Here is a 24,943-nt window from a genome sequence, read left to right as displayed (position 1 = left end):
CATCTGTCTGATTAACCGAGTCGTGTGGGGACAGAATGTTTCATATTTAAAAAAAAAACAATAAGCGTAAATATAAATAAACTCATGTGAAAGTGGAAGGGAAGAAACTAGCACTGATATTCACTTTAAAAAAGAATATATTTGCAGTAAATATAAACTATCATTAAAGTAAAAAAAAAACAAGCTCAGATTTAGAAGTTTATTAATTTATACAAACGTTTATTTACACAATCCCGACATTACATTTTAAATTCCTACATCAGAACAACTTCAGCTTCTTCCAGAGCTCTCGCCAAATCCTCGACGTCCACAGAGAAGTTCTCCCTCTCGTGGGTCATGTGATCCCGGGCCACGGCAAGTGCTTGCATGCTGTCCTTGATCTCCTGACGAGAGAAGAGGTTTTAAGAATTTGACCTCCGACCCCAGAATACATGTTTTAGAGAGAAACTATGAAATGACTTCACCCTGAGAATTAAATAGTTATGTTTAAAGTTGAAATATAAACAATCGCAAATGACATAAATATGAACATAACCAATTCAGAAACTTTTATATCTATTTAACGAAAGTGAATGAACGGAAAGCGTTGACGCCTCATTTAACATCCAGCCTCGCTTGCATTTCGATGAAAACTAGACTCACCTGCAGCTGCGAACGCTGTTGTGAAGCCACGCTGCTGAAGTCATTCATCTTGTCCAGCAGATCGACGGAGACGCTCTAAAGAAAAGAGGTCAAGAGGTCATGTGACGGTGCGTGTGTGACATTACAGAACACTCACCATGACTTCCTTTTGTGCTTCACGTTCTTGGGCGGCATCTCCGACTTGCTCCCCTGAAACTTTGACCCAAAGGAGAATCTTACTTAAACGGGACACGAGTTGCTCGGGCCGTTGACCGGGTTTAACTACTCCAACGCACAGTGTTTCTGTTTATTAAGCTGCGGAAACAGGAAGTGATGTCTGTGGTGTGTAAATCTTGAAAAATGTGCAAATCCAAAGTAAACTGTGATAAGACGTCATATCTGATCTTTGCTCGAGTCAATGAGTCATTCAGGACACAGGTCCATCAGAAGATTGGTTATAGAGTCAACCAAAGTAGAGTTGTCAGAAAATAGCGATATATCGCTATATTTCTTTTAATAATGATGAAATTGTATTGATATTCACGAGTTGGTTTGAAAACAAATGAAAGAAGTTACGACTTAATCAAGAGTCATGTGCTCTGTAAATTCTGCAACACCAGAGTCAAGTACTCGACAATACTACAAATATATACTTGTTACTACAGTATCGCGATTATATCGTATCTTTCCATTCCTGCCATACACACCCCTACACCAAAGGGTGGTCATAAGCTTATGATGGATCCTAAACGACAACTCATTTGTATCTGAAAGTGAAATGCATCACCTGGGTCAACCTTGGCAGCCACCAGCAGCATGTAACAGTCTTTCAGGTTCTTCTGCAGCTCAGCTTTCTCCTGCTCCTGCTCCACAACCCTCCGCTCCAGCTCATCCACTCTCAGCTGGAGACAAAAAATGATGTTGTCAACGTCATCCCTGGAGTCGAGCCGCCAGATCAGCACTCCTCTCTACCCGAGTGCCGGTGAGATTCCTCTGCAGCTGCTCGTTGGCGGCGGTCAGGTTCTTCTTCTGCTCCTCCAGCTCGGCCTGTACCTCGTATCTTGTGGAGACTCTAAAGTGGGGGAAAAAAAAATTGTAACATTAACAAAACAAATTAAAATACCCAAAATCAATCTGTCCAGTTACCCTTGGTAGACTTTTGAAGCCACATTTTTCCTGCAAGACACAAGCAAAGACCAAAGCTCACACACTTGGTGACTTTTAAAACTAAAATATCACCTTATTTACACAAAAGCTACACACTTATCAAAAGAGAAATACACTTATCTAGACTATTCTCCCGTTATTAGCCGGTCAATAATAGTTTCTTGCCTATTCCCCCTCAAATAAACACCGTCCTACCTTGGTGCATTTTCTTTCTGCGGTTTATGGGCAGCTTCTTTTTGTGGAGCATGTTTTGTTGCAGTAACAGCACCTGCAATAGATTGACTTTATTAATCCCTCTGATCTCCTTCGGGAAATTGGTTATAAAAATGTGTCTTGATTGTGTTTTCCGTCTTCTTCAACTCTGCAAACACACCTGGAGAAATCAAAACAGCACATACAACATGCACACTTGTAACAGCTGATCATGTCAAAACATCTTTAGCACATTTTGTTTTTTTAACTGCGCGAGTGAAAATTATTTATAAAAATACTCACCTCGTGGGATTTTTGATGCCATTTATATTCCAATAATGTGTCTGAAGTAAGAAAAACAAGATACAAGTCAAATTTTTAAAAAAGAAACAAAAAGAGTCAAATGAATGAATTCAGATTATTATATTATTAAAATTGTTGCGGCTATTTTAGAAACTGTCAAGTTATAGTCGTTTTGATCGTTTATTGCTAACATAAAATGCATCATGCAAAGACGAACTGTGGTTAAAAGTGTTAAATAGTTAAAAAAAAAAAAAAAAAAATACGTAAATTAGAACTCAGATAAGACAGAAGAATACCGTTCAGTCCGACCAGCAAATCCTTACAATAATAATCCTTCCTTGGATAAATATCAGTGGCGACGATTCTTAACAGTCAAAAGAGGATCTTACAAATTTTAAAAAACACCCCGTCGTCCTTCCATTTCCGCTGATGTCATTTCCGGCATGCTTTTCTCCAATTTTTGAAGTTTAATCATTTTTAATAATTAAGTAAATTTTAAATTTAATACGTTTTAAGCTTGCTTTAATAGCGACGTGGGTATAATAGTGAGAAATAATAGTTAAGTAAATAATCCCAACATTGAAGTCACTATTGCGCATGCTCAAGGGCGGCTAAATTCAAAACTATGCTCGTTAGCAGCGATGCTCGCTTGAGTTAGCTTTGTCTTTAGACATGTCAAGACAGGTTAGTTAAGAAGTTAATACAGCAGGTTATTGCGTTAACGTTCGCAAGATATTGGAATATAGGTGGTCGTCACGAAAAGGTAGTTTTGTGTTTGGTTTTTAGTTTAAAGAATGGTCCGTTAACATCAGCAGTCAATCTAGTTTTTCGTTGCAAATGAACTTGTTTTTATCTTAAGATGTTTAGAAGAGAGAGTAAAACAACGTTATATTGTCAAGTTGCATTGATGTTGTTGATCGATCACCAAAAGTATTATTATCTATTGTATATATGATATTACAACGTCTCTGTCTACAGTGAAAATGGATCCTAAGGAGCCTGGCAGGAACGAGTGAGTACAATTGTGTTGAACTAAAATAAGTTTATATAACAAGGACAAAAAAAACACACAACAAATTCGCCTCCACAAAAGACATGTGAAAATGATGAAAATTAAAATCTAAATATTAAAACAATGCCTGTTTAAACCAATCTTAAAAATAACATTATTGTTTACAAGGCAAAACAATATGTATTGTTTTTATACATGTATTTAATGTTAAGCAATCGATGATAAATAATCCGAGCCTGATTTGATATTTTATGTTGACTCAGTTTCCATATTAACTGTTCTGTATAGTAATAATTTAACTCGGTTTTAGAACCACGTTATAAATAATCTAAAATATATTTATTTTAAGCTCAGTTTTCCCTCTGGCTCTTTGTATTATATCACACACATTTAGTTTTGAACACATCATACACGTACAACCTTGACATTTTCAACTTCACAAACAAATAATAAAACAAAGATTCGAATTTGAATTTCAGATAAACTTCAAATGTATGTATTTTTATTTATTATAGATGTTACAGGATTCAGACTTTATCTATGTCCTTTTATTATTTGTGTACGTCATGTGAACAAGATGCCTGCAATGATGACAAGAAATGTTTTTCTAACCTGATAATAATAACAAGATTCCGCGTTTTTTTATTGCAGTGAAAATGGGGGATTCTCCAAACGGCGCCTTTCTTCGGTCAGTGGAAACCCAATGACTAAATAGTTTAATTTCTTCGTTTTCTAATTCCTTTTTTGTTTTGTTTTTAGATTTTAAAACCGCCTCGTAAATCTGTGTTCTGTTCAGAGCCTGCACAACAAGACTTTACAGTAAACACCTTGAAGCTAATTCTCAGAAATACAGAGGATACACTCGGAAGCGTTCTTAATTCGAATAATGTCGTTTTCTTTCTCAGGTGGAATTATGCAGATCGGTGGAGAAGAGAGTTTCCAGAAGAGTCAGTTTCGCTGCAGCTGACAATGTTGTTGTCTTTTCAAAGTGAGTCGCTGTAACAATGAGAATTTTTTTATTTTTTTTCGTTTTTATGTACTTTGTATTTAAATATAAGTCATGAGACAACCAAAGGTGAAACGTGTAAATATTGTTATAAAGCAAATTATTAAAAATATATATTTTCAATGTAATAATTCATTAAAAAAATTAACTATTTTGCCAGATTATGTTTTTACCTAAACTGAATTGTAAAAACAATTCCAAATAATATAATAGCTGTCAAAAACATGATCATTTTATAGTTTTACTCTGAATTAACCAGGGCCACGGAAACAAAGTCCCAGGCTGTCTGAGATAGGTGGATGGATGGATGTCAAGTTGACAATCTTATCTAAAATCTATGTGATTGTGTACATTTTAAAGAAAAGAAAAATGTATGATCTGATCATTCACAGGGACGTGAAGAACTCTGGCAGAAGTCCACTACAGGAGTTGATGACCACATGTATGTACAAATAAAATATCTTAACAAAACCGGATACATTTTGAATGATTGTCCTGCTTTCTTCCTCTGCAGCTGCGGCTCCACAGAACAGGTATCGTGACTGTTTCTCTTCACGTATGATTCCTTCAGTGTTTGACTAGGTTCCTTTTCCAACATCAGGCTGCAGGTGGTCGGGAGTGAGGAAGCAAGTCAGCAAATTAAAGGTGATCGTTGGACATATTTGAAAGTTGAAAACAGAAAAGACGTGATAACATTAGTGTCCTTTAACATCTCTTAAGGAATGGAAACCCTGTTGAACGCTCCTCTACATCACAGTCGTCAACATGAGAAGGTCAGTTCAGTTCTCATAAGGTGTTGAATGTGATTTTATAGTTCATTATTGAAGAGTTCCTCCAAGTTGTTGCGTTTGACAAGATGCTACAGCGTTTGTAATTGGTTGTGAAGTGCAAACTAGTTACATTCATTTTTTGTTTCGATTGATTTGAATGGCCTCACAGACTTGATGAAAGTACATTTTTGTTAAGTCCTTCCAGATGTCCACTGGACGCCCCGGAGACAGAACGATGATGTTCGATGACGATGATGCGATCATGGACATGACTCACAGTCACACCATCAACATTGCCCAGGACGTTGATGTCTTCATGGGCCTTCCACAGAGCAAAACTACGACATTCACACTCGGTTCAAACTCTGTGGAAGCTGCAGGTGTGAACATGGACTTCTGCACTTCACCGTCGCTTCCCGAGTTGGACCCTGAATTTAGAGACTTTCTGTCAAGTCTCTCCAAACCAAGTGGATTCAACATCATCCCTCGAATGACTCCAGCTGCTGCAACAGATAAAGACTCTTCACAGGCGAATGTGTGTAAAAAGAATCAGGCTCCCTGTGAAGTAAAGAACACATCCGTCAACCAAGGTCACAACCAGGAGAATTCATTGAGACAGACGGAAGAAAGTGATGATGCAACTGGAGAAGACGATCCTTTCAGTTTTCTTCTTCCCAGCAAAGAAACATTAAAGGCTCATGAAGAGGAGAGGGAAAAGATGAGCAGCGCAGATCACAGAGCTCCATGCATGACAGGTACGAACCGTCTGTTGATGATATTAATCTGATTCTTTAAATTAAAACTTATCTTTACTGTCAAACTGTTAAACACATCTCCAAACTTCTTCAAAACTAGATAAGTACTGAAGAAGTGCATATCTCCGACATCCACACTATATAAACAGGGCATGAAATTAAATTGATAAAGTAATCTCTTAAAGTGATGTTGGACTCTATTGTACTCATCACCAGTATGTGTTTGTTTGTACAAAACTCTCTTTTCATTTAAATATTTACATAACAAAATTATCTTAAGCCCCGCCCACTGAAAACACTTATCTGTTGTGATTGGTCAAATGTTGAGGTTTGCCAATGTGTCATCAGTCCCAGGAGTCTCCACCTCCAAGGGACTTGTTGTGTAAATAAAGTAGGGCGTAATTTCAGCTGGCTGGAGGAGGAGTGAAGCCATTATTACGTCATAATGGACTCCCCTCTCAAAACATCTCCTTCGCCCAGATTTCAGACCGGTTTCTCATTAGTTGCCCTTTAATGTAGGTTACAGTTTGGTTTACATTTAATAGACTATAACGAAGCTCACAGGGCGAGATGATGCTCAAAACAGTGGTTTCAAGTTGCACACTTTTTGGTGTATTCTCCATTTTTCATTCTGACACAGTGGCTCCACCATCATTTATGGAAATATACCAGTTTAGCTCCACTGAACTCGGGTCAGTAGAAATTATATAGTATTTTCACACATATTTTAATCGAATCATTCTCAAGCTTCACTCACCGAACCAGCTTTTCACAGTGCAGCCTTCCAGTCTGTTAATGTTCAAATGATTGAACCTATTAACACAAAACTTTTAAAGATTTTAAGTTGCTGATATTATTCCGCTGCCCTAATTTTCTTTATTTGTTTTCAGATTTGACGTCTCGGAGGAAATCTACAACACCTGCTTACCGTCTCAGTCACAAGGTCATTTTCTTCTTATTATTTTTTTTAAACCAGCTTTGATTTGAAGAGTCTGAATGAATAATCAGACGTACTAGTTCTGTGTCACCAGGTTCATTTAGAGTGATGCCTCGTGTTTTATCCTCAGGTTGAAAGCGGACATGCTGAGAAAGCTGTTGGTACTGACCCATCTCAGAACCACAAAGTGCACATCAGTTCTGCATCTTCAACCAGTTCTACATTCACAAACATTCGTTCAAGTCTCTCCAGACTGAGCACGATTCCTCATACCAGAGAGCCTGCTACAACTATGAGCGGCACCCTGAACAGAACCAGAGCCATGGAGGAAACTATTCTTCCTGATGACCAAGAGCTAAGCATGGACCTGACAGAAGCTCAAACTGGACCCGCAAATGACCTTCTGCCTAAGAGAACTGGTGAGTAACGCTTCTCACAATCAACATTTAGACTGAAGCACCAGCTTCATGGTACAAGTAAATGTTTTTGTTTTTAAAGTTCATATAAAAAAAATGTAGGAAGATTGAAAAAAATATTTTTAACTTGCAAATGTAACACTTAATTATTTTTTCTCTGCTCTGTGGTTAAAAGATGAGAATAAGAAACTAAACTATCATAGATATTGGTGAATCCAATCAAACTTTACTCAAAATACATGCATGTATATATATATAATTGCTACAGTGCTGAGAGGCCTACGCAACAGTTGTTACATGTTTTCTACTCTTCAATAGTCTTTAATTTTCATGGATATTCAGTCGTTAAGATGTACAATTGTTGCGAGAAACTGGCCAGATTTAAATTCGATCGATTTGTACTGAGATAATCAGATACTAATAAGATTAAATTGAAATTTCTGTTGACTTAAAAAATTGTAAACGACTAATTCAAAAATGTATTTTGTCCTGATCCTCTCTCTTTGGTCAGAATACTGCATGGAAGTTTACAATTTTGTGAACTTTTACATTTTAAACATGGTACTGAAGTCTTGTGACGTCATTTCAAGCTGATATTGTAACACTCGGCGTGGGGGGAAGGGAGGTTTGGGGCACAGGTGCGGACCCAGGGGTGTCTTAAAGTTATCTCCGGAGGGATAACCACAAAATCGCACAATCGACTACAGGGGAGGGGGAGAAAACAAAAAGCACAAGGCTACCTTTTAATAACCAAAACTAAAGTGAGAACCAAACCACTGCTGCCAAGCAGCTGAACGAAAGACAAGAAACATGAACAATTATTTTTTCTAACTCGGAGGGAACTCAGAGTGAACCTCTCACCATCGCATAGAGCAAACAATGAGCAGCACAGAGCACTGGGGTCTCAGGGCAGATATAGCCTCTTCACACCTGGGCTCAATCAGCCAATCAGTGCACACACCTGATTGCAGAGAGTGAATCAGTCAATCAGTCCTTAGGATTTGCAGTCAGCAACGTAGAGATGGATCTGACAGAGTGTCTTAATATGAACATCGAGACCAACCTGCCGTCAGATTCGATCCGTGACAAGAATGAGGTGTTTAACTGTGAGCCCAGACTGACCGTTCTTGCATCAGAGGAGTCCATCTGTGACAATGATGTGAGTATGGATCTGACGGAAGCACAAACTGGTCGAATAACTGAGCCCAAAAGCTTCTCCATCTACTCGGAATCAAGTGTCACCCCTGAAGAAAACCTCCACAGACGAAGTGTCTATAAAGGTGCAGCGTTAAATTGACAATAAAACTCAATGTTTTGTTTGAACTGTTTTTTTTTTTGTCATCCAGGCTTGGAGTCTTCGATTCGACCTTCAGGCACTGTGGAACCGAAGGTGAGTAGGTTAGATTTACTTTTTATAGTTTAATACCAGCAATAAAAGCAAATTGAATTATAAATAAATCATTTTTTATCATGATTTTAATATCGATAATTGTGATCAAATGGTTGTGGTTATGATTTTTGCAATAACTGTACAGCCTAAATGCAATAAAAAAAAAACAAATACACACAGTTTTACGCCAAGAAAAGTGTCTTTTGAAATCTGAAAAAAGGTGTGTGAGGGTTATAGATTCCAAAAAGTTCTCTAATATGTGTGTCCTACAGGTCACACTGGTTGAAGACCACTACAGAGAGAGGACGCTGAGGTTCAGTGCTGAAGACGCATGTATGGACGTGACTAAAAGTCACACCACCAACATTGCTGCTCATCTGGTAATCCCAAATAAACTGGAACCATTATCCCATATTGGGGATAAAACCATCAGGTTCAATGCAGATGATGCAGATATGGATGTGACCAAGAGTGACACAACTAACTTGGCTACACACCTGGACCGTTACCGTAATGAGTTTGTACCTTCAGAGAAGACCGTGAGGTTCCACGTCAATGAGGGAAACATGGACATTACCAGGTGTCTTACTGTCAACATTGATGCTGTTCCTCAGAAGAAGAAAATTCAGGTCGGGGGCGAGAAAAAAATATGGTTTGACGCAAATGATGCCGCGATGGAGATGACGCAAAGTCACACTGCAAACATCGCATTTCATGGTGAATCACAAGCACCACAGAGTGTACCTTTTGTGCCTTCGCTCGGAGAGAAAACCGTCCGATTTAACGCAAACAACGCAGAGATGGACATGACGAGGAGTCACACTGTTCAAATCACCAATTGCTGGGGACAACAAAAGCATCAGAGTAAAGAGTTTAGTGGAGAGAGAACCACACAATTTCAATTTGAAGACGGTGATATGGACATTACAAAGTGTCGCACCGTGAACATCGTGGATTATCTTGACTCACAAAAGCAACAGAGTAAAGAGTTTGGAGGAGAGAAAACGAAACAATTCCAAGATGAAGACAGTGATATGGACATCACGAAGTGTCGCACCGTGAACTTTGTGGATTATCTTGAGTCACAAAAGCACCAGAGTAAAGAGTTTGGTGAAGGGAGAACGAAAAGATTCCAAGCTGAAGACACGGATATGGACATTACAAAGAGTCGCACTGTGAATATGGCTGCTTATCTTGATGAAGAACAATTAAAACAGGACTTCTGGAAAACGAGTGGAGAGAAAGCTTTACCCAACAGTAGAGAAAAGACCCAGAGGTTTAATGATGCGTCCATGGAAGTGACGAAGGTTCACACGGTAAATATTGAGGCTTATTTGGATACGCACAATCTGCCAAAACAGGACGGTCCAACACAATCCATAGAAAGAATGACAAGATCCCAGTTCAACGACACATCTATGGACATAAAAAAGAATCACACTTTGAACATCGTTGACCCTCAGGACCACATTCCTTCTCCAGCATCTGGATCGAGAACCCCAGAAGCTCTCACCGACACCTCCAACCCGTCCGCTTACCTTGAACCTCAGACGGATCAAAGCAAGAACGTTGTGCTTCCTACTAGCGACAAAACCCTGCACTTCAGTGCCGACGATGGAGCTCTGGACGTGACAAAGAGTCACACCGTAGGCAAGGCAGCAGAGACCCAGGACTCTTTAGCAGCCTTCAGAGGGAGTTCTTCCGCTTCATCCATGGATGTGACGTTCACTCACAATAGCACTGTTGGTTCTCAGCAGCACCAGCCGGAGTGGACCAGAGCTGAATTAAAGCGAAGCTCTGACCAGGTTGAGGCTCGCATGTTCTCTCAAAGCAGATCTTTGACAGCGTTCCACTCTCACTCTGCGTTGCTGACAAATGCAAGGAAAGTAAAACTCAATGTTACAATTTCTGAAGCGGCTACTGAGTCCTCGTCCCTTCAAGAGATGGACAGCGTCCACTCGCCTCTGTGTGCTGAGGACGACCAGTGTAGCGCTCCTGAAGAAGCGCTGCAGATGGACCAGAACATGGATCTAGCTGAAGCACAGCGTGTTTACACTATGGTGAAGATCCCTGGCTCAGAAGATCCAGACGAGCTTCATGAGGAAAGAAATTCAACAAAGACAACTTCACTGGATGACGACATTTCTCCACCTTTTCGCAAATCCAGAAGAAAGAGTCTGGTCGACCTTCAGACCAAAGTCAAACGGCTGAGCCACATGATAAGTATTGCTCCCAAAGATGTCCCCTTACCAGACGTTGACCCCGATGTACGAGCACCTGCTCAAGACAAATATCCGGAAGCTGATCACAAAGAGGAAAGTCTCGCCAGAGAGCCACGCCTGAACTCCCTGACGCCGCTGAACCTGAAGACCAAGGCGCTCATGTCAAGAGTGTCAGTTGGACACATGAAGCCCAAACTCCCCTCCAGACGCAGTGTTGCCGATGACAAAACAAACATGGACGTTGTGATCGAGGACCGAACCGGCGCCACAGACCACGACGTGAGCGACATAAACGACGAAGAACTCGGAAGCTACGAGGACGTGTCCGAGTCCCTGGATGTGAGGAGTCCTTACAGGATCACAGAGAAGAGCAGCCCTGTGAAGAGACGTGACGTTGACATAGACCTGGACCTGCTTCAAGAACAGGCCACTGCTCATGGAAGGTCAAGAGGTTTGCTAGAAGACGAAGGGCGAACCACAGAGAGTATGGTGAAGCCGAGCATGGATGCCACGATCGAAGAGGTGAGCTTGTCCTAGTACATCTTGGAGAGGAGACTAGAGGATGAGATCTGGAAAATGCATGTGATTTTTTTTCTCCAGGATTCACCATGTCACGTCCCTCACTCCAAAATGGTGTCAGGTCCCAGCGTGTCCACCCAACGCATCGACATGTCCGGCAGCTCCTACGCCAGCAGCAGGTCTGAGGCCATGTTTGAACCAGGTGAGTTAAAAATATTTTTAGAAATGTGTTTAAAATTGTCACTTTACAGCCTGCTGGTTACATTGTTGCTTTTCCCTACTTATTGTTTCATTCAAGGTGTTGAGGTTTCATTTGTTTCTATTTTGTTGATTTTCAAAATGACACTATTTAATTTAAGTTAACAACTTTAATATTTCAAATATATGATTGAGTTTAATTTAATACTTTCCATTATTTTTGTATTTACTTTTAAATGTAGTCTCGCTCTCCCTCATTCAGTCTTTTATAATTATGTCTGTATTATCTGTATCATTTTTGTATATTCTTACCATATTAAAATGTAATGTATCTTTACAATACAAACCATTTGTATGATTTTTCATCACTGTTATTTATATTTAAAATTTAAAATAACAAAACATACTTTTTGGTTCGTTTTCTTTTCATCTGCAGCTCTCGACTGCACCGGCGACGTGTACAAGGTACTTTTTGCTCATTTTGACTTGTTAGTTTTTAATTATTATTTTTTTTTTAACAACCAAATTTTTGTACTTCTTAGAAACTGGAGGACGTTGACCTCACAGGGTCCGAGTTCCTGAAGCTCTTCCACGTGGATTGTGTCATCAACAATCCTCGACAGAGTGTCCCCGGCATAGTAGGTGGACGAGCGTCTGGCGTCCGCTCTGCTCAGTCATATGACCGATCCTCTCTCGACTCCGCAGCTGAAGTCTGATGGAGACTCTAAGGAGATGCTTCTGCTGAAGGAACGACACGTCCTGCTGCCTCAGCTGAAGGTTTACGAGTGTGACTACAGGAGCTTGCTGGAGAAGGTGGAGCAGTAAGTAGCGAACGTGTTTCATTGACCAACTCAAGGTTGTTTTCTTCGGACCAACGTTGAACGTGTGTTTGGTCAGATTGAAGGTCAGGAAGGAGGACTTGGACAAACCTCTCAGGATGGTGAATCAGCCGCTGTTGAAAGAGATAAAGACATTTACAGAGCAGGAGGTGCAGCTGTTGTTTCACCATCATCATCACAGGCAGCTTATATGTCGACACTCATGGCGTCTCTTGATTCCACAGCTCAAGTCCTTCAGTGTCAAGTTGAAGGAGCATCAACGTTTCTTCTCAAAGATGGCCAAAGAAAAGTCTCACGAGATGAAGGAGTCGCTGTACTCGGAGCTCCTCAGAGCTCACGAGGTGAGAGGAGGGCAGAGCGCTGTACTGAAGGTTGTTGGTTTACAAGCCAGACTGGTTGATTTTTCAGGAGGAAGAACTGAAGGTGAAGCAAACGATGGAAGATGCCAGTGAGATCATTGAAGGCCTGGATGAGTGCATCGCTCAAATAGAAGCAGGTAAGAACCGACGTCTCAACGTCTACTGTTGCTTAATGACCGAGTCACATACCTGTGTAGTAGCGCTGTGTAACGGCAAAAATCTGGTGATCAATACATATCGCGATACGCGGTATGATATATAGTGATACTGTAATAACAAGGATATATTTGTAGTATTGTCGAGTACTTGACTCTGGTGTTGCAGAATTTACAGACCACATGACTCTTGACAAAGTCGTAACTACTTTCATTGCTTTTGAAACCAAAATAGAAAAAGCTGCTTGAGTCACTGTATCCTCTCGTTCTCAGTCATTGCTGGGTTTTTGCATTTTTCAATTTTTCCTTTAACTGCCATCTAGAAGCCAGAAGTTTAATTGCGTCACAAAATGTAAAAAGAAACAAAAAATCCCCTGAATATTTGCATGTTAATTGTAAAAAAAAAATCAAATTATTCTATTTTAAACAATATTTATTTTAAAAATAAGCCACAGAAGAAGGATTATAAAAGAATAAAATGGGATCCGGTTGAATATCGATGTGGTTCGTGAATAAATTGATTTTTAAGTGTATCTATATTTTCCAACACCACTCCTGTGTTTTCTGGACAGAGATCGCAGCAGTGGAAGAAACCTCTGTCGACAACAAGCCAAGTATGAAGTGTCTTCAGGAAGGTATTGCAATCGTTGTGTGACTTCACTTGTCTTAGATCTCGGCCTTGATAAATCCACGTCTTCTCCACAGACATGCTGACGCTCACTCAGACTCTGGACCAGAACAACAAGTGAGTCCAAGTCAGCGAAGAACGACGTCAGGCAGCCTCTGTAACAAGTGTGTCGTTCACAGACTCGTGTGCGAACTGGAGACTCAAAACAGTCGGAATTCTGCCACGATCAACAAACTGATGATGGAGACGAAGAACCTGGAGAACCAAGAGGATCTCCTCCACCTGTCAGTCATTCCTCTCTCTGCCTGCTCTGTTCATCTTCCATCTCAAACCATGTGATTCCCTCTCAGGCTGAGCGAGTGGAGGATGAAGGAGAGAACCAGCAGCCGCACACTCTTCACTTTCCTGCACGGAACTCTGCAGCTGGAGGTCGCTCATGAAGGTGGTGAGGAGAAGCTCATGGCTGCTTCTGCTCAGCTTGCTCACGGGGAGATGTTGTGTTTTAAATCTGTTGTGTTTTGTGTTCAGGAGACGACAAAGAAAAGAAAGTGACGAACATCGACTTCACGTTTCAGCTGGATGGTAAGAATAACCAGGGATTGTTTTAGTGAACGGTTTGTTTTAAAATTGGGTAGTGTGTGTCGTTTCTTTGCATTACATCTGTGTGTGTGTTTGTTTGAAACAAATGCTACAGTGTTGTTTTATTCCTAATACGAGCTGTGTTTTTCCTACTTTTTTGTGTGTCCTTTATTGTTGCCTGACATTTCTTTTTTGGCTTGTTGCGATTATTTCAACGTGTGTTTTTATTATGTTGGGTTTACTTGCTGTGTTTTGTATTTACGTTTGTTTCTGTGTAGTTTAACTTAATTCCGTAGTTATTTAGTGTTGACTTGTTGTTGGTCGCTGTCTCCAGCCAATCACCGATCAGTATGAGGCTCCTCCCACATTGTTGACGCAAGATAAAATATTGACGCTAATAAAGTTCTATTTCGTCCCTACTGACCGCCAGAGGCGGTGCTTCAAGCACTGAATGTATCCATCTCGTGCACGCGCTGTTCGAGTTTTATACCAACAAAGTCACCTGTGACTCCTGATGACCCCGGATAGGGTATATCTTCCGGTGACATCAGAGGATCTATTCCTTTTCATCTTCTCGCTGCACAAGTAGCATGTCATCGAGCTAGCTCAAGGACTAGCTCTTTCGTTGCTGGTAGTCACGCGACTTCTGTCGGAGCTGCGAAACTTTCGCCCTCCAGAGACTGCAACGAACTTTGACGCGGAGAAGTTGTAGCGGCTCGCCGTGGACACTTCCGGAGATCGTCATCGTTTGGCTAAGTACCAACTTACTTATATCATTAAATATCAGTACAACCTGTTGTACTAGCTTTTGGTTGTATTTTGAATTATTTCGGTGACAAAGTGTGTTCGCTCCCTCTCCCGACATTGTACTCTATATTTATATATCATTGAATATCAGTACAACCTGTTGTACTCGCTTTTGGTTGTATTTTGATTTCTTTCGGTGACGGAAGTGTTTTCGCTCCCTCTCCCGACATTGTACTCTTTATTTGTATATCAGTACAACCTGTTGTACTTGCTTTTGGTTGTATTTTGATTCATTTTGGTGACGGCAGTGTTTTCGCTCCCTCTCCCGACATTTATACCGCTGATATACAGCTACCGTTTGAGTGCTGGTGCAACCTATTGCACTCTTTTGGTTATTTTTTACATTTGTTGGTGACGACTGCGTATTCGCTTCCTCTCCCAGCATTTGTGCTACTTCAATCCCATATGTGTAACACTCGTTGGTGAAGGCTGTGTTTTTGCTCCCGCTCCCAGCGTTTGTGATACTTCTATCTCTTATGTGTAACACTTGTTGGTGAAGGCTGTGTTTTCGCTCCCGCTCCCAGCGTTTGTCGTTTTTTCTCTGTGTGGCCTTTCGCTCGTTGCTAACATGCTTGGAGGCCACTCTTGCTCAGTCTGTATGGCTTCTCTGCAGCCTGAAGATGGCCATATGTGTCCCTCATGCCTTGGTCTCGAGCATCTGAGGGAAGGTCTTTCAGAAGATCCCTGTATGAACTGCAGCTTCATGCCCCAGGGAGTAAGGGCTGCCAGACTTGCTGATGTGGAGCAACTGTTGGGCCTCGTTTCGTTGCCTGAGCAGTTAACCTCAGCCCAGCAGCAGACTCCAGCTCAATCCCGCTGATCTAAACGGGAGGCTGCTGAGACTAGAGGCCTAGAGAGACCTAGAGAGACTAGGTCCTGTTGCCCGACTCTGTTGCTTCCCCTCAATAAGGTATGTACTGGGATTCTTCGTGACCTTGTTGTTATGGGTCATCCAGTGCTTGAAGCAACGCCTCTGGCGGTCAGTAGGGACGAAATAGAACGAAAGTTACGGATGTTACTACGGATGACCGCCAGAGCGTTCTGTCACTCAGAATCCTTATGACTTCGCGAGAGGATTCTGCAGGAACAGATCAGCTGATGTCACCGGAAGATATACCCTATCCGGGGTCATCAGGGGTCACAGGTGACTTTGTTGGTATTAAACTCGAACAGCGCATGCGCGAGATGGATACATTCAAGCACCGCCTCTGGCGGTCATCCGGGACTCATAGAACCGTAGTTACATACGTAACTTCCGTTTTAAAGTGATCATTATTACTACAGTGTAAGTATCACGATACAGAGGTAGGATACGATTTATCGTGATTCTGTAGTAACGAGGATATATGTGTAGTATTGTCGAGTACTTGAACTTTACTTTGACACCAAATATGTGCAAACTTTAGATTTAAAAGCTGCTGCAGTCACTGTATCCTCTCGTTCTCAGTCATCATTTTGGGTTTTCGAAAACGAAACAAAAAATCAATATAGTTCTGTTGAATATCGATACAATATCGTAAAAAAAGAAATTCTGATATTTTCACACCTTATCGTCATCGCATCATGGAAAGTTTTCAACTAAAGTTGTGCGTCTGCAGAGAAGCGGTCTCAGGACCACGCCCTCCTCGTCCACCGCCTCGTCACACAGCACCTGCAGGCCCAGACATGCTGGACGGACAAGTACCCGACCTGTGGCCACGTCCCAAAGGTAACACCCGTACACCACTTTGCTGACGCTGAGACCTCCCGCATGCACCTTCACATAGTCGCCTCATTTATGTGTGTGTGTGTGTAGCTGCTGGACGACGTCGGCCTGGTGGTGAGTCGCTGTCGTCTGCTGGGCGAGGAGGTGCGTCTGCTGAGGATGTGGGGCGGTCTGAGGCTGGACATCCTCGACATCAGCTGCCGGGACACTTGGTGAGACTTCTGATTGTGTAGCCAGAGAGTTGTGTCAATATATAGAGTTTGACGTGTGTTTTGGTGTAAACTATTTGTGGGTAATCATGTCCTTGGTGTGTGTCCGTAGAGCGAGTAAGTAATTGTGTTTTCTCTACTTTTGATGTTGTGTATTTGGTTCTTCATACGTTCATGTATGTTTGTGTAATTCAGCCCAAAGATTGTCGTGAGCCACACTAACCTGTCGTCCTCTGGCCTCAGCGTTCACGTCCTCTTCAGCAGCCTGAAGAAGTTCTCCAAGTTCGAGGTGGTTCTGTCGGCGAGCATCGTGGACCACAACTGTGTCTTCCACCTGTTCAGCTTCAGAAACCTGATCGGAGACAACAGGTGAGTCTCCCGGTTGATCACCTGAGGGGAGAAGATTAGATGACGATCCAAGTGGTCTAACGATTGTGTGTGTGTGACGTCCAGGCTGAACCAGGTGAATGAGGTCGTGACCTCTGTGAGTCCGGGCTGGAAGCTGCTGACCAGGATCGTCAAGAAGATTCACGACCTCCTGGCTTGAGACCTCGACCCTGTCTTCATCTGTCACCTGCTTCATGTCAGAACGAATAGAACTGCGTGTGATTCTCGGCCTGACCTGCAGGCGGCGCCATTTGTCTTTGTATTTTCGTCTGTAAATGTGTGTCTTTAAGGATGTAAAATAAACAACAACTTTTCTATGTTAAGAGAAACACTTTCTCTTCAATCACCGGATCTGATCATCGATGTAACATGTTTCACATGTGATTACAGGACAGAAGACGTGATGTCAGAGATAACTGTAGAAATGACAAGGTCAGAAATGATTGACAGGATCTCTTGATCTTCAAAAGCTCACTTTATGGAAGTCATGTCAAGAAAGTAAAAAGACCACAACAATAATAGTTTTACTGACGCCTTCATGTTTCAAATGTAGCCATAAGCTCAACAATACTATTAGAACATGTTTGGTCATGTGACCCTGTGGTCTCATCTCGGTGGGCGCGAGTCTCTCCTGCCTGTCACTGCGCTGACATGTGCTCAGTGTCGAGGTCACACAGCGGGGGGTGACCCTGAGATCAAGGGGGGGGCGGGGGAGGAGAGAGGGGGGAGCTCTGGGTGGCCGAGTGTCCAACGTCAACCGTCAGAGAGGACTTTCTGAGCCGACACAGTCCAGTGAGCCATCGGAGCAGACCCCCCTCCAGCACCCCCATATAAACAAGAGCTACTGTCAGACAGACCACACACACACACAGGCTTTATTACAGTTGTAATACTGAAGTCATCCTTTTATTCTCATCATCCTCTGTCTTTCTTTTTTTTTTTTTCTTCACCTTGTTTTTCCCCTTTTATTCCTTATATTATTTCTTCTCCTTTAGTCTTGTTAAACCCTCTCCTTCTCTACCTCTTTTCCCTATCCCTCTGCTTTTCCTTTCTTACCATCTTTTTCCTTACCTTCCAAGAATCTATTCTCCTCCGTTCACCTGATCTTCCTAATCTTCCTCTTATCTTTGTTCCTCTTTTTTGTCCTTCTTTCATCTTTACCTTCTTTTTTTCATAAGAAGCACTTTTCTTCAACTTCTTTTTCCCTATCTTCTTTTTTTTAATTCTCCCTGTTCCTTTTTCTTCACCTTCCATTTTCGGTCCTTGCCTCTTTCTTTTCACATAAGTTCCTTTTTTCCACTTTTTTCTTTCTCCTTCTCTTTTCTTTCCCCCTTTCCTTTAATTCCTCTCCTCGAAGTTCAATTATTTTCTCCAATCTTGGCTATGGTCAAACGTGACGTCATCTCTGACAGTTAACACTAGAGGTCACTGCAGGTCAACGATGTCGGTCAACAAAAGTGCACCGCTGACCTTTTCTCTTAGCAGGTTAGTGCTGTCACTCGGTGCATCCGGCTGTCACCCTAAACGGATTTGAACCTTCAGCTCTGAGCTACAGAATTCGATTTTGCTCTTTATTGTGTAGGTTTGGATCAGCTGACTTCTCGGAGCTGGCGTCTGCTCACAGGATCAGTCACAGAACTCACTACATTGTTGATCCAGAAGTTTGTATTTCTAAACTTTATTCATCAAGACGTGAAATTTAAACTGTAATAACTATATTATACCACGACCACCCTGCGCCTCCTCTCTCTCCCTCCTCCTCCTCCCTCCTTCACACCCCTGCGCTGTTGTCGCCCTAATTCTTCTCTCCCTCATCCCCTCGCCATCTTGTTATCTCCCCCCGTTTGACTTTAATTAGTTAATGCATTAATTATCTACGCCCCAATACCTGCCCTATTAACACAGCCCCCCCTGTCTGACCCCCAATGTGTCACCCCGCGCGCAAAAGACGCACGCGCACCAAACTATTCCTGGTACCCCCATACCTCCTTTTCACTCTATTTTTCTCGCTCTCTCGCTCCTTTGCCCCCTCCCTATCTCCCCCCGCAAGTCATCTCTCCCCCCTCCTTTCTTCCCAATCTCTCTCCTCCTCTCCCCCGTCTCCCCCGGAGCCTCGCAGTCCCCTCTCTCTCCCCGGCGACGGAATTATGAAAAATGCGCCCATCGACAGAGCGCCTCAGCTTCGATTAGCCGAGATGGGACATGACAGGCCGCGATCAATACTTATACCGTCCTATAACATAAATAGTGTTAAAATGGTATTATACATAATACAACATATATATGTTACTTATACATGCAATAAAACTGATGTAAATGACAAGATGGGATTTGTCCAACAAGGGTTTAATAAATATATATTAAGGCTGCTGGTCCTGACAAGGTGTCTGCTCGACTGCTAAAGACCTGCTGAACTAGCTGAGCCGCACCAGCATGTCTTCAGTCTCAGTCTACGGCTGGGGGAAGTACCAACCCTGTGGTGGACTTCCTGTATCGTTTCAGTCCCGAAAAAGATCCGACCGAGAGAGTTGAACGATTACAGACCGGTGGCATTGACTTCGCAGCTGATGAAGACACTGGGGCGGCTGGTCCTTAAACATTTCAGGCCACAAGTCCAGCACGCGCAAGACCGCCTGCAGTTTGCCTACCGGCCAGCAGTTGGTGTAGAAGATGCCATCCTTCACCTCCTGAGTCAGACCTACTCCTACCTGGATAAAGGAAGAGGTTCAGTGAGGATCCTGTTCCTGGACTTTTCTAGTGCCTTCAACACTATCCAGCCCACTCTGCTGCAGGACAAACTGACTAAGATGCACGTGGACCCTGGTCTGGTCTCCTGGATTTCGGATTATCTTACTGATCAACCACAGTATGTCAGGCTGAAGGACATCACGTCTGACACTGTGGTGTGCAGTACAGGAGCCCCTCAGGGGACAGTACTGGCCCCTCTCCTCTTAACCCTCTACACTTCAGACTTCTGCAACAACTCAGAGCTGAGTCTCGTCCAGAAGTTGCTGACGACACTGCTATTGTTGGATGCATCAGGGACAACAGCGAAGACGAGTATAGGAGTCTGATACGTGACTTTGTGGACTGGAGTGAGAGGAAGGAGGAAGGAGCTGGTCTTGGACTTCGGGAGGTCCAGGACAAAGCCACATCCAGTTTCCATCAGAGGCGACGAGGTGGAGATAGTTCACAACTATAAGTACCTCAGTGTGTGGCTGGAGAGTAAACTGGTCCTGCAACACAGACCATGTATATAAGAAAGTTCAGAGTAGACTGTACTTTCTGAGGAGGCTTCGATCATTTAACATCTGCAGGAAGCTCCTCTGCATGTTCTACCAGTCTGTGGTGGCCAGTGTCCTGTTCTATGCTGTGGTGTGTTGGGGTGGGAATGTGTCCAAGAGGAGTGTCAACAGGTTGGACAGGTGGATCAGAAAGGCTGGCTCTGTGGTTGGCATGAAGCTGGACTCACTGGTGACAGTTTCTGAGAGGAGATCATTGAACAAACTACTGTCCATCATGGATGATGACAGTCATTAAAACGATTAAAAACGAGTCCGTTTCTGTCGCTCCAACACGACGTCACGTCCGGGTCTTAATACTTTGCTTTATGGAGAGAAAAGGTCAAAATGCAGAGTGTACGGGTCTTTTATTCGCCGCTTCAAGTCAAACAAAGATACAACTTTACGATCGAAAGGACTCGCTCTTTGCCGGCAGCTCTACAGGTCAATAGCTCCGGGAAAGACGGTCTCGGGTTATGGGGCTTCTTTCTATTTAAGGGAAAGTTTCCTGTCCAGGGGGTCGCCTATTCCGGGGAAGTGGTTCTTTTATGTTAGCTCCTGTCTCGGGTCACCTGGAGAGTAACTTCCTTCCTTGCCTGTTGTGTGGGCAAGTTCTTTTGTCTTCCAGCCCCCCTTTTTTGGGTGTGTTCCGTTTTGCCCTTTTGTTTCACGCCCACAGGTGTGAACTGAGCAGACAGACAGATGCTTCATTAAGTCGCTGATTAATCTCTAGTCTGTTTTCAAGCTAGCCTTGAGACAGTGCATATCAGTATGAAGTGAAATGTTAATTGTGAATGTGTATTCAAATGTTTAAGCTCTTAGATGAGGCTAGTAATTTCTACTCTATATTTGTATTATCTTTTTAGAATTAATTTAACTTATGGCGTATATGTATAGTGTATAATAATTTCCAATCTAACAACTCCCCCTGTTGACGTGGCCTTTACAGGTCACGTCATAAACAAAAAGGTCCAATTTTCTAAATCAATGGTTGTTCCGCAGCAACATTTAATCGTTTTTTATCTAATATTATCATTTTCCAAACAACATATTATTATCATGTACCTGCACACGCTATATGTAAAACCGAAAATATAATCATCTGTCTGTAATATTAATATTATTTTTAAACGGTGACACAAAGTTTGGCCTCATTCAGAAGTGGTCTTTCATCGTTCTTTCATGTTTCTCAGCAGTCCAGTCCATCAGCATTGTCGTTATCATCATCCTCTGCAGTTGGTCTGTTCGTTCTTCATCTTCCATAGTCGGCGTGACTGTTCTTCTTCATCATCTAGTCCTCTTCGTCCATGTTCCGATTCCAGGCGTGCAGAGGAAAAACCGATCCCAGAAATCCGTCTTCTTCGATCTTCTCCGAGTCCATCTTCTTGAACCTACACACAAACAACCTTCATTCAGGAGTAGCTCTGACCAAAAAAAGTTTTTTTTATTAATGTAATAGAATTGGGTAATTTCCCCATGTACTTATCCGCTTGTTTCTTCTGATGGGGAATGTGGTTGATGCGTTTACTCATCCAGGTCAGAAAATCCTGCGTCCACTGATTTTGACCCTGGTTGGAGAGAGTAATATACACGTCCGCTGCCCTCTGCCTGTTATCTGGCAGTATGAGTCGACCACAATGCATGTTCTTTTACCCCATTTGTTTTGTTGTTCGTGTTTATTTTGTATTTTTATTATTTCCATATTGGTTCCTATTAACATTTTTTATATATATATTTTTTTTTATTTCTACTTTTAATATATATTTTATTTCTTCTTTAGTTTATTTTAAATCTAGATCAGTTTTAGTTTTAATCTAAATGAGCTAATTTTTATTGTTAGTTTAGTTTAAGTTTTTAGGTTCATTCTTAGTTTTTGTTTGCTTATTTTTTCATTTTTCTTTTCTTTTTCGCTTTGATTTACCCGGGGCGTCCCCCATTTAGGACATAAAACCAGGAATCCCCAAATTAGGAACATCACTTTCATCAATACTGTTCACTGTTCATTCATTGCTCATTCCATTCATTCCATTCATACATCAATTTCCCCTCGAGGACACATAACATCTTTTGATGTTACCTGTCCTTTGGGTTACTGTTGTCTGATCATCTCAAAGATCACCTTGATCCAACTCCCCCTGTTTAACTACACCGTCTCTGCTGTAGTCCCTCTTGTGGAACCTGTGAGAGTCTTAAGATGTTATTTTACCAGGTTTTCTTTAAATGATGGTGTCACTGTTCTGCACTGGTGTTGGTGCCACCCCCTGCTGTGTCACATTCCAGGTATCTCCACCTGAATGCTAATTTAAACCTGGATCCTTCATGACCTTTGTTAGGTCATTTTTAAGGCTTCCTTTGTCTCCTTCAACTGTAAAAGGAGAACTAGACATATTCGTTAAATACAAGAAAAACATACAACTTTTCTTTCTGCAAAATTGAAACTGGGGTGTTATGTTGTCTGACCTCACCTGTGCTGAACTTTGGAAATCATTCCTTTACCATTGAATTAAAACCTACATCTATTTTATATGAAACCTTTCAAGTCATTTTTCAAATGAATGTCACCACTATTTATTTATGTTGCTAAGACTTCCCTGTCAGAAAAAAGTCTTCTAAATGAGATTGTAAAGCATTGTACAGTAAGGATGTAAGAGTAACCATTTTCACTTTCATTGATAAATTCAACTTCTGTAATTAATAAATTCCTGATAAAAACATATCTCATGGGCTTTGTAATGCAATGTTTTTTCAAAGCCAACTAGAATCCTCTGTGCATCACCGTCTTGCCCAAAAAAAGTATCTTTCCTTTAGACCAATTGTTTTTATCATTAATTACATTAGAGACCTTTCTTAACTGACCATTTCAGCAACTGATTCACACCTCCACTTCTACAACCTGATTCACACCTCCACTTCTACAACCTGATTCACACCTCCACTTCTACAACCTGATTCACACCTCCACTTCTACAACCTGATTCACACTTCCATTACTACTCAAAATTCTTCTCCTTACCTACAACCTACAACTGGACACAGAAGTCACTTTCTCCATGAGCCTGACATCATCTCCTCTGTTGCATGTGGAATTGTTTACAACCTGTGGAATGTCAGCAGGGGTCCGTGTCCTTTGTTTTAACTGTCCTCACAACACAACTCGCTCCAGCCTCTGTGCAGCTGATTTAAAACATCTCCTGTCCTGTAATTACACAACTTAACACATTCAGTTAGTAATAGCCATGAAATTGAATTCCTTCGTCTTGATGATTATTTATCTGTTGTTTTTAGCTTTTCTTTCTGCTATCACTAGTTTGATGAGGGCTGAGGACTTATATCAGGTAGGGGCAGTAGATGCCGGCCCCTTCTACTCGGCTTGCGGAACTGTTGTCCTGCATGACTACTGAAAAATCTACATCCCCTTTTTATTTTAAGAGATTTGTAATGTGCTGGGATCTGTGGGTAGAAAGGACATTCATTTCTCCAGTGACCTGGTTGTCCACATGAAAAGCAGCAGTCGTTGCCTGGTGTGAAATACTGTTGGGCTGCAGCCATTTGCTGCCGCTGTTCAGCTTCCAAATCTTTGTGCATGCATGACATCAGTTCATTCACATCCACCTTTGTAGGGAACACCTTTCTCATGGCCTTAAATATTCATTTTGCATGAGGAGAAAAAAGTGCTTGATATGGCTCCCTACAAGTTCCTGCTTTTTCCTCTATTTTTAACAAATTAGCAAAACCCACACATGCCATAACAATTTGTCTCCAATCTCCAATAGCCAATACAATTCCTGTCATATTGTTGCAAAAAACATTAATCCACGGACCTGCTCCCCTTTCCAAAGGAGGAAGTTTTTCTTTCAGACATTTTACATCCATCATAGTTGCTGAGACGTAATCAGTATAATCCCTCTTTCTTCTATTCTTCATCACTAGAGGAAACTGTCCATGAGGTCCTGTTCCCAATCCATCTAGTCTCCCTTTCTCACCTTTTCTAGTTTTAACTTTATGTTTAGAGGGTGTCAGTGGCGTGCCTGGGGCAAGTCTATAATTACAATGATTGTCTTGTTCCTCATTCTTACTGCTGCTTCTTCCCTCACTGTCATTTTTCTTTTTAAATTTTTCTGATTTGTCATCTACCTCCTCACACAGCTGCTCTATAGTTCCAAGTGTACTTGTCATGGCTGCGCTCACATCTTTATCTACTTTTTCTTGTCTTATTGCTATTTCAAATATGTTAAGTGTTTTTTCTGTTGTGTCTAACAGATCTCTTGTGAGAATGTCTTGCCTATGTGTTATTATTGCTAAATTATCGATTATCTCTTTTAAATGTATAATTTTTGTTTTATCTATTTCATTACCATCTTGATCCACCATCAGCTGCCCTCCTGTAACATTGAACACTGGTGTCTGGGTGTTCACTTTCTCTTTCATTACCATTTTTTGCAATCTATCAGACAACATTTGTGAGTTTACATTTTTGTTTCCACCT

The 24,943-nt window shown here is 41.7% G+C and overlaps 2 protein-coding genes across 6 annotated transcripts; one reads left to right on the top strand and one right to left on the bottom strand.

The window, feature by feature from the left end:
• Nucleotides 1-16: 16 nt before the first annotated feature.
• On the bottom strand, nucleotides 17-2,701 carry LOC148067857 (uncharacterized). Of its 2 annotated transcripts, none has more exons than XM_087805214.1 (9): nucleotides 2,580-2,701; nucleotides 2,284-2,324; nucleotides 1,984-2,056; nucleotides 1,768-1,797; nucleotides 1,594-1,693; nucleotides 1,409-1,523; nucleotides 779-837; nucleotides 643-717; nucleotides 17-383 (listed from the first exon to the last, which is right to left on the bottom strand). In XM_087805214.1, the coding sequence occupies exons 2-9, from the start codon at nucleotides 2,303-2,305 to the stop codon at nucleotides 255-257; spliced, it is 603 nt and encodes a 200-aa protein (XP_087661340.1). In that variant the 5' UTR covers nucleotides 2,306-2,324; nucleotides 2,580-2,701; the 3' UTR covers nucleotides 17-254. The 2 variants fall into 2 exon arrangements, with proteins under 2 accessions (XP_087661340.1, XP_087661341.1); XM_087805215.1 differs by having other exon boundaries at nucleotides 2,607-2,686.
• Nucleotides 2,702-2,929: 228 nt separating this feature from the next.
• Nucleotides 2,930-17,470, top strand: LOC148067856 (uncharacterized). Of its 4 annotated transcripts, none has more exons than XM_087805210.1 (31): nucleotides 2,930-3,046; nucleotides 3,262-3,295; nucleotides 3,947-3,983; nucleotides 4,055-4,114; nucleotides 4,201-4,283; nucleotides 4,694-4,743; nucleotides 4,816-4,834; nucleotides 4,903-4,946; nucleotides 5,022-5,074; nucleotides 5,268-5,826; nucleotides 6,717-6,769; nucleotides 6,894-7,182; nucleotides 8,316-8,459; nucleotides 8,526-8,569; nucleotides 8,842-11,313; nucleotides 11,392-11,512; nucleotides 11,945-11,973; nucleotides 12,051-12,146; nucleotides 12,214-12,329; nucleotides 12,406-12,496; nucleotides 12,572-12,688; nucleotides 12,756-12,843; nucleotides 13,434-13,496; nucleotides 13,567-13,606; nucleotides 13,669-13,773; nucleotides 13,840-13,934; nucleotides 14,018-14,071; nucleotides 16,474-16,583; nucleotides 16,671-16,792; nucleotides 17,033-17,158; nucleotides 17,243-17,470. In XM_087805210.1, the coding sequence occupies exons 2-31, from the start codon at nucleotides 3,267-3,269 to the stop codon at nucleotides 17,334-17,336; spliced, it is 5,403 nt and encodes a 1,800-aa protein (XP_087661336.1). In that variant the 5' UTR covers nucleotides 2,930-3,046; nucleotides 3,262-3,266; the 3' UTR covers nucleotides 17,337-17,470. The 4 variants fall into 4 exon arrangements, with proteins under 4 accessions (XP_087661336.1, XP_087661335.1, XP_087661334.1 ...); XM_087805209.1 differs by having other exon boundaries at nucleotides 8,253-8,459; nucleotides 13,840-13,931; XM_087805208.1 differs by having other exon boundaries at nucleotides 8,253-8,459.
• The last annotated feature ends 7,473 nt before the right edge of the window (nucleotides 17,471-24,943 follow it).

The sequence above is a fragment of the Callionymus lyra genome, chromosome 13 (genome assembly GCF_982586985.1).
Source record: "Callionymus lyra chromosome 13, fCalLyr1.hap1.1, whole genome shotgun sequence".
NCBI lineage: Eukaryota > Metazoa > Chordata > Actinopteri > Syngnathiformes > Callionymidae > Callionymus > Callionymus lyra.
This window is presented reverse-complemented; position numbering and strand designations above follow the sequence as displayed.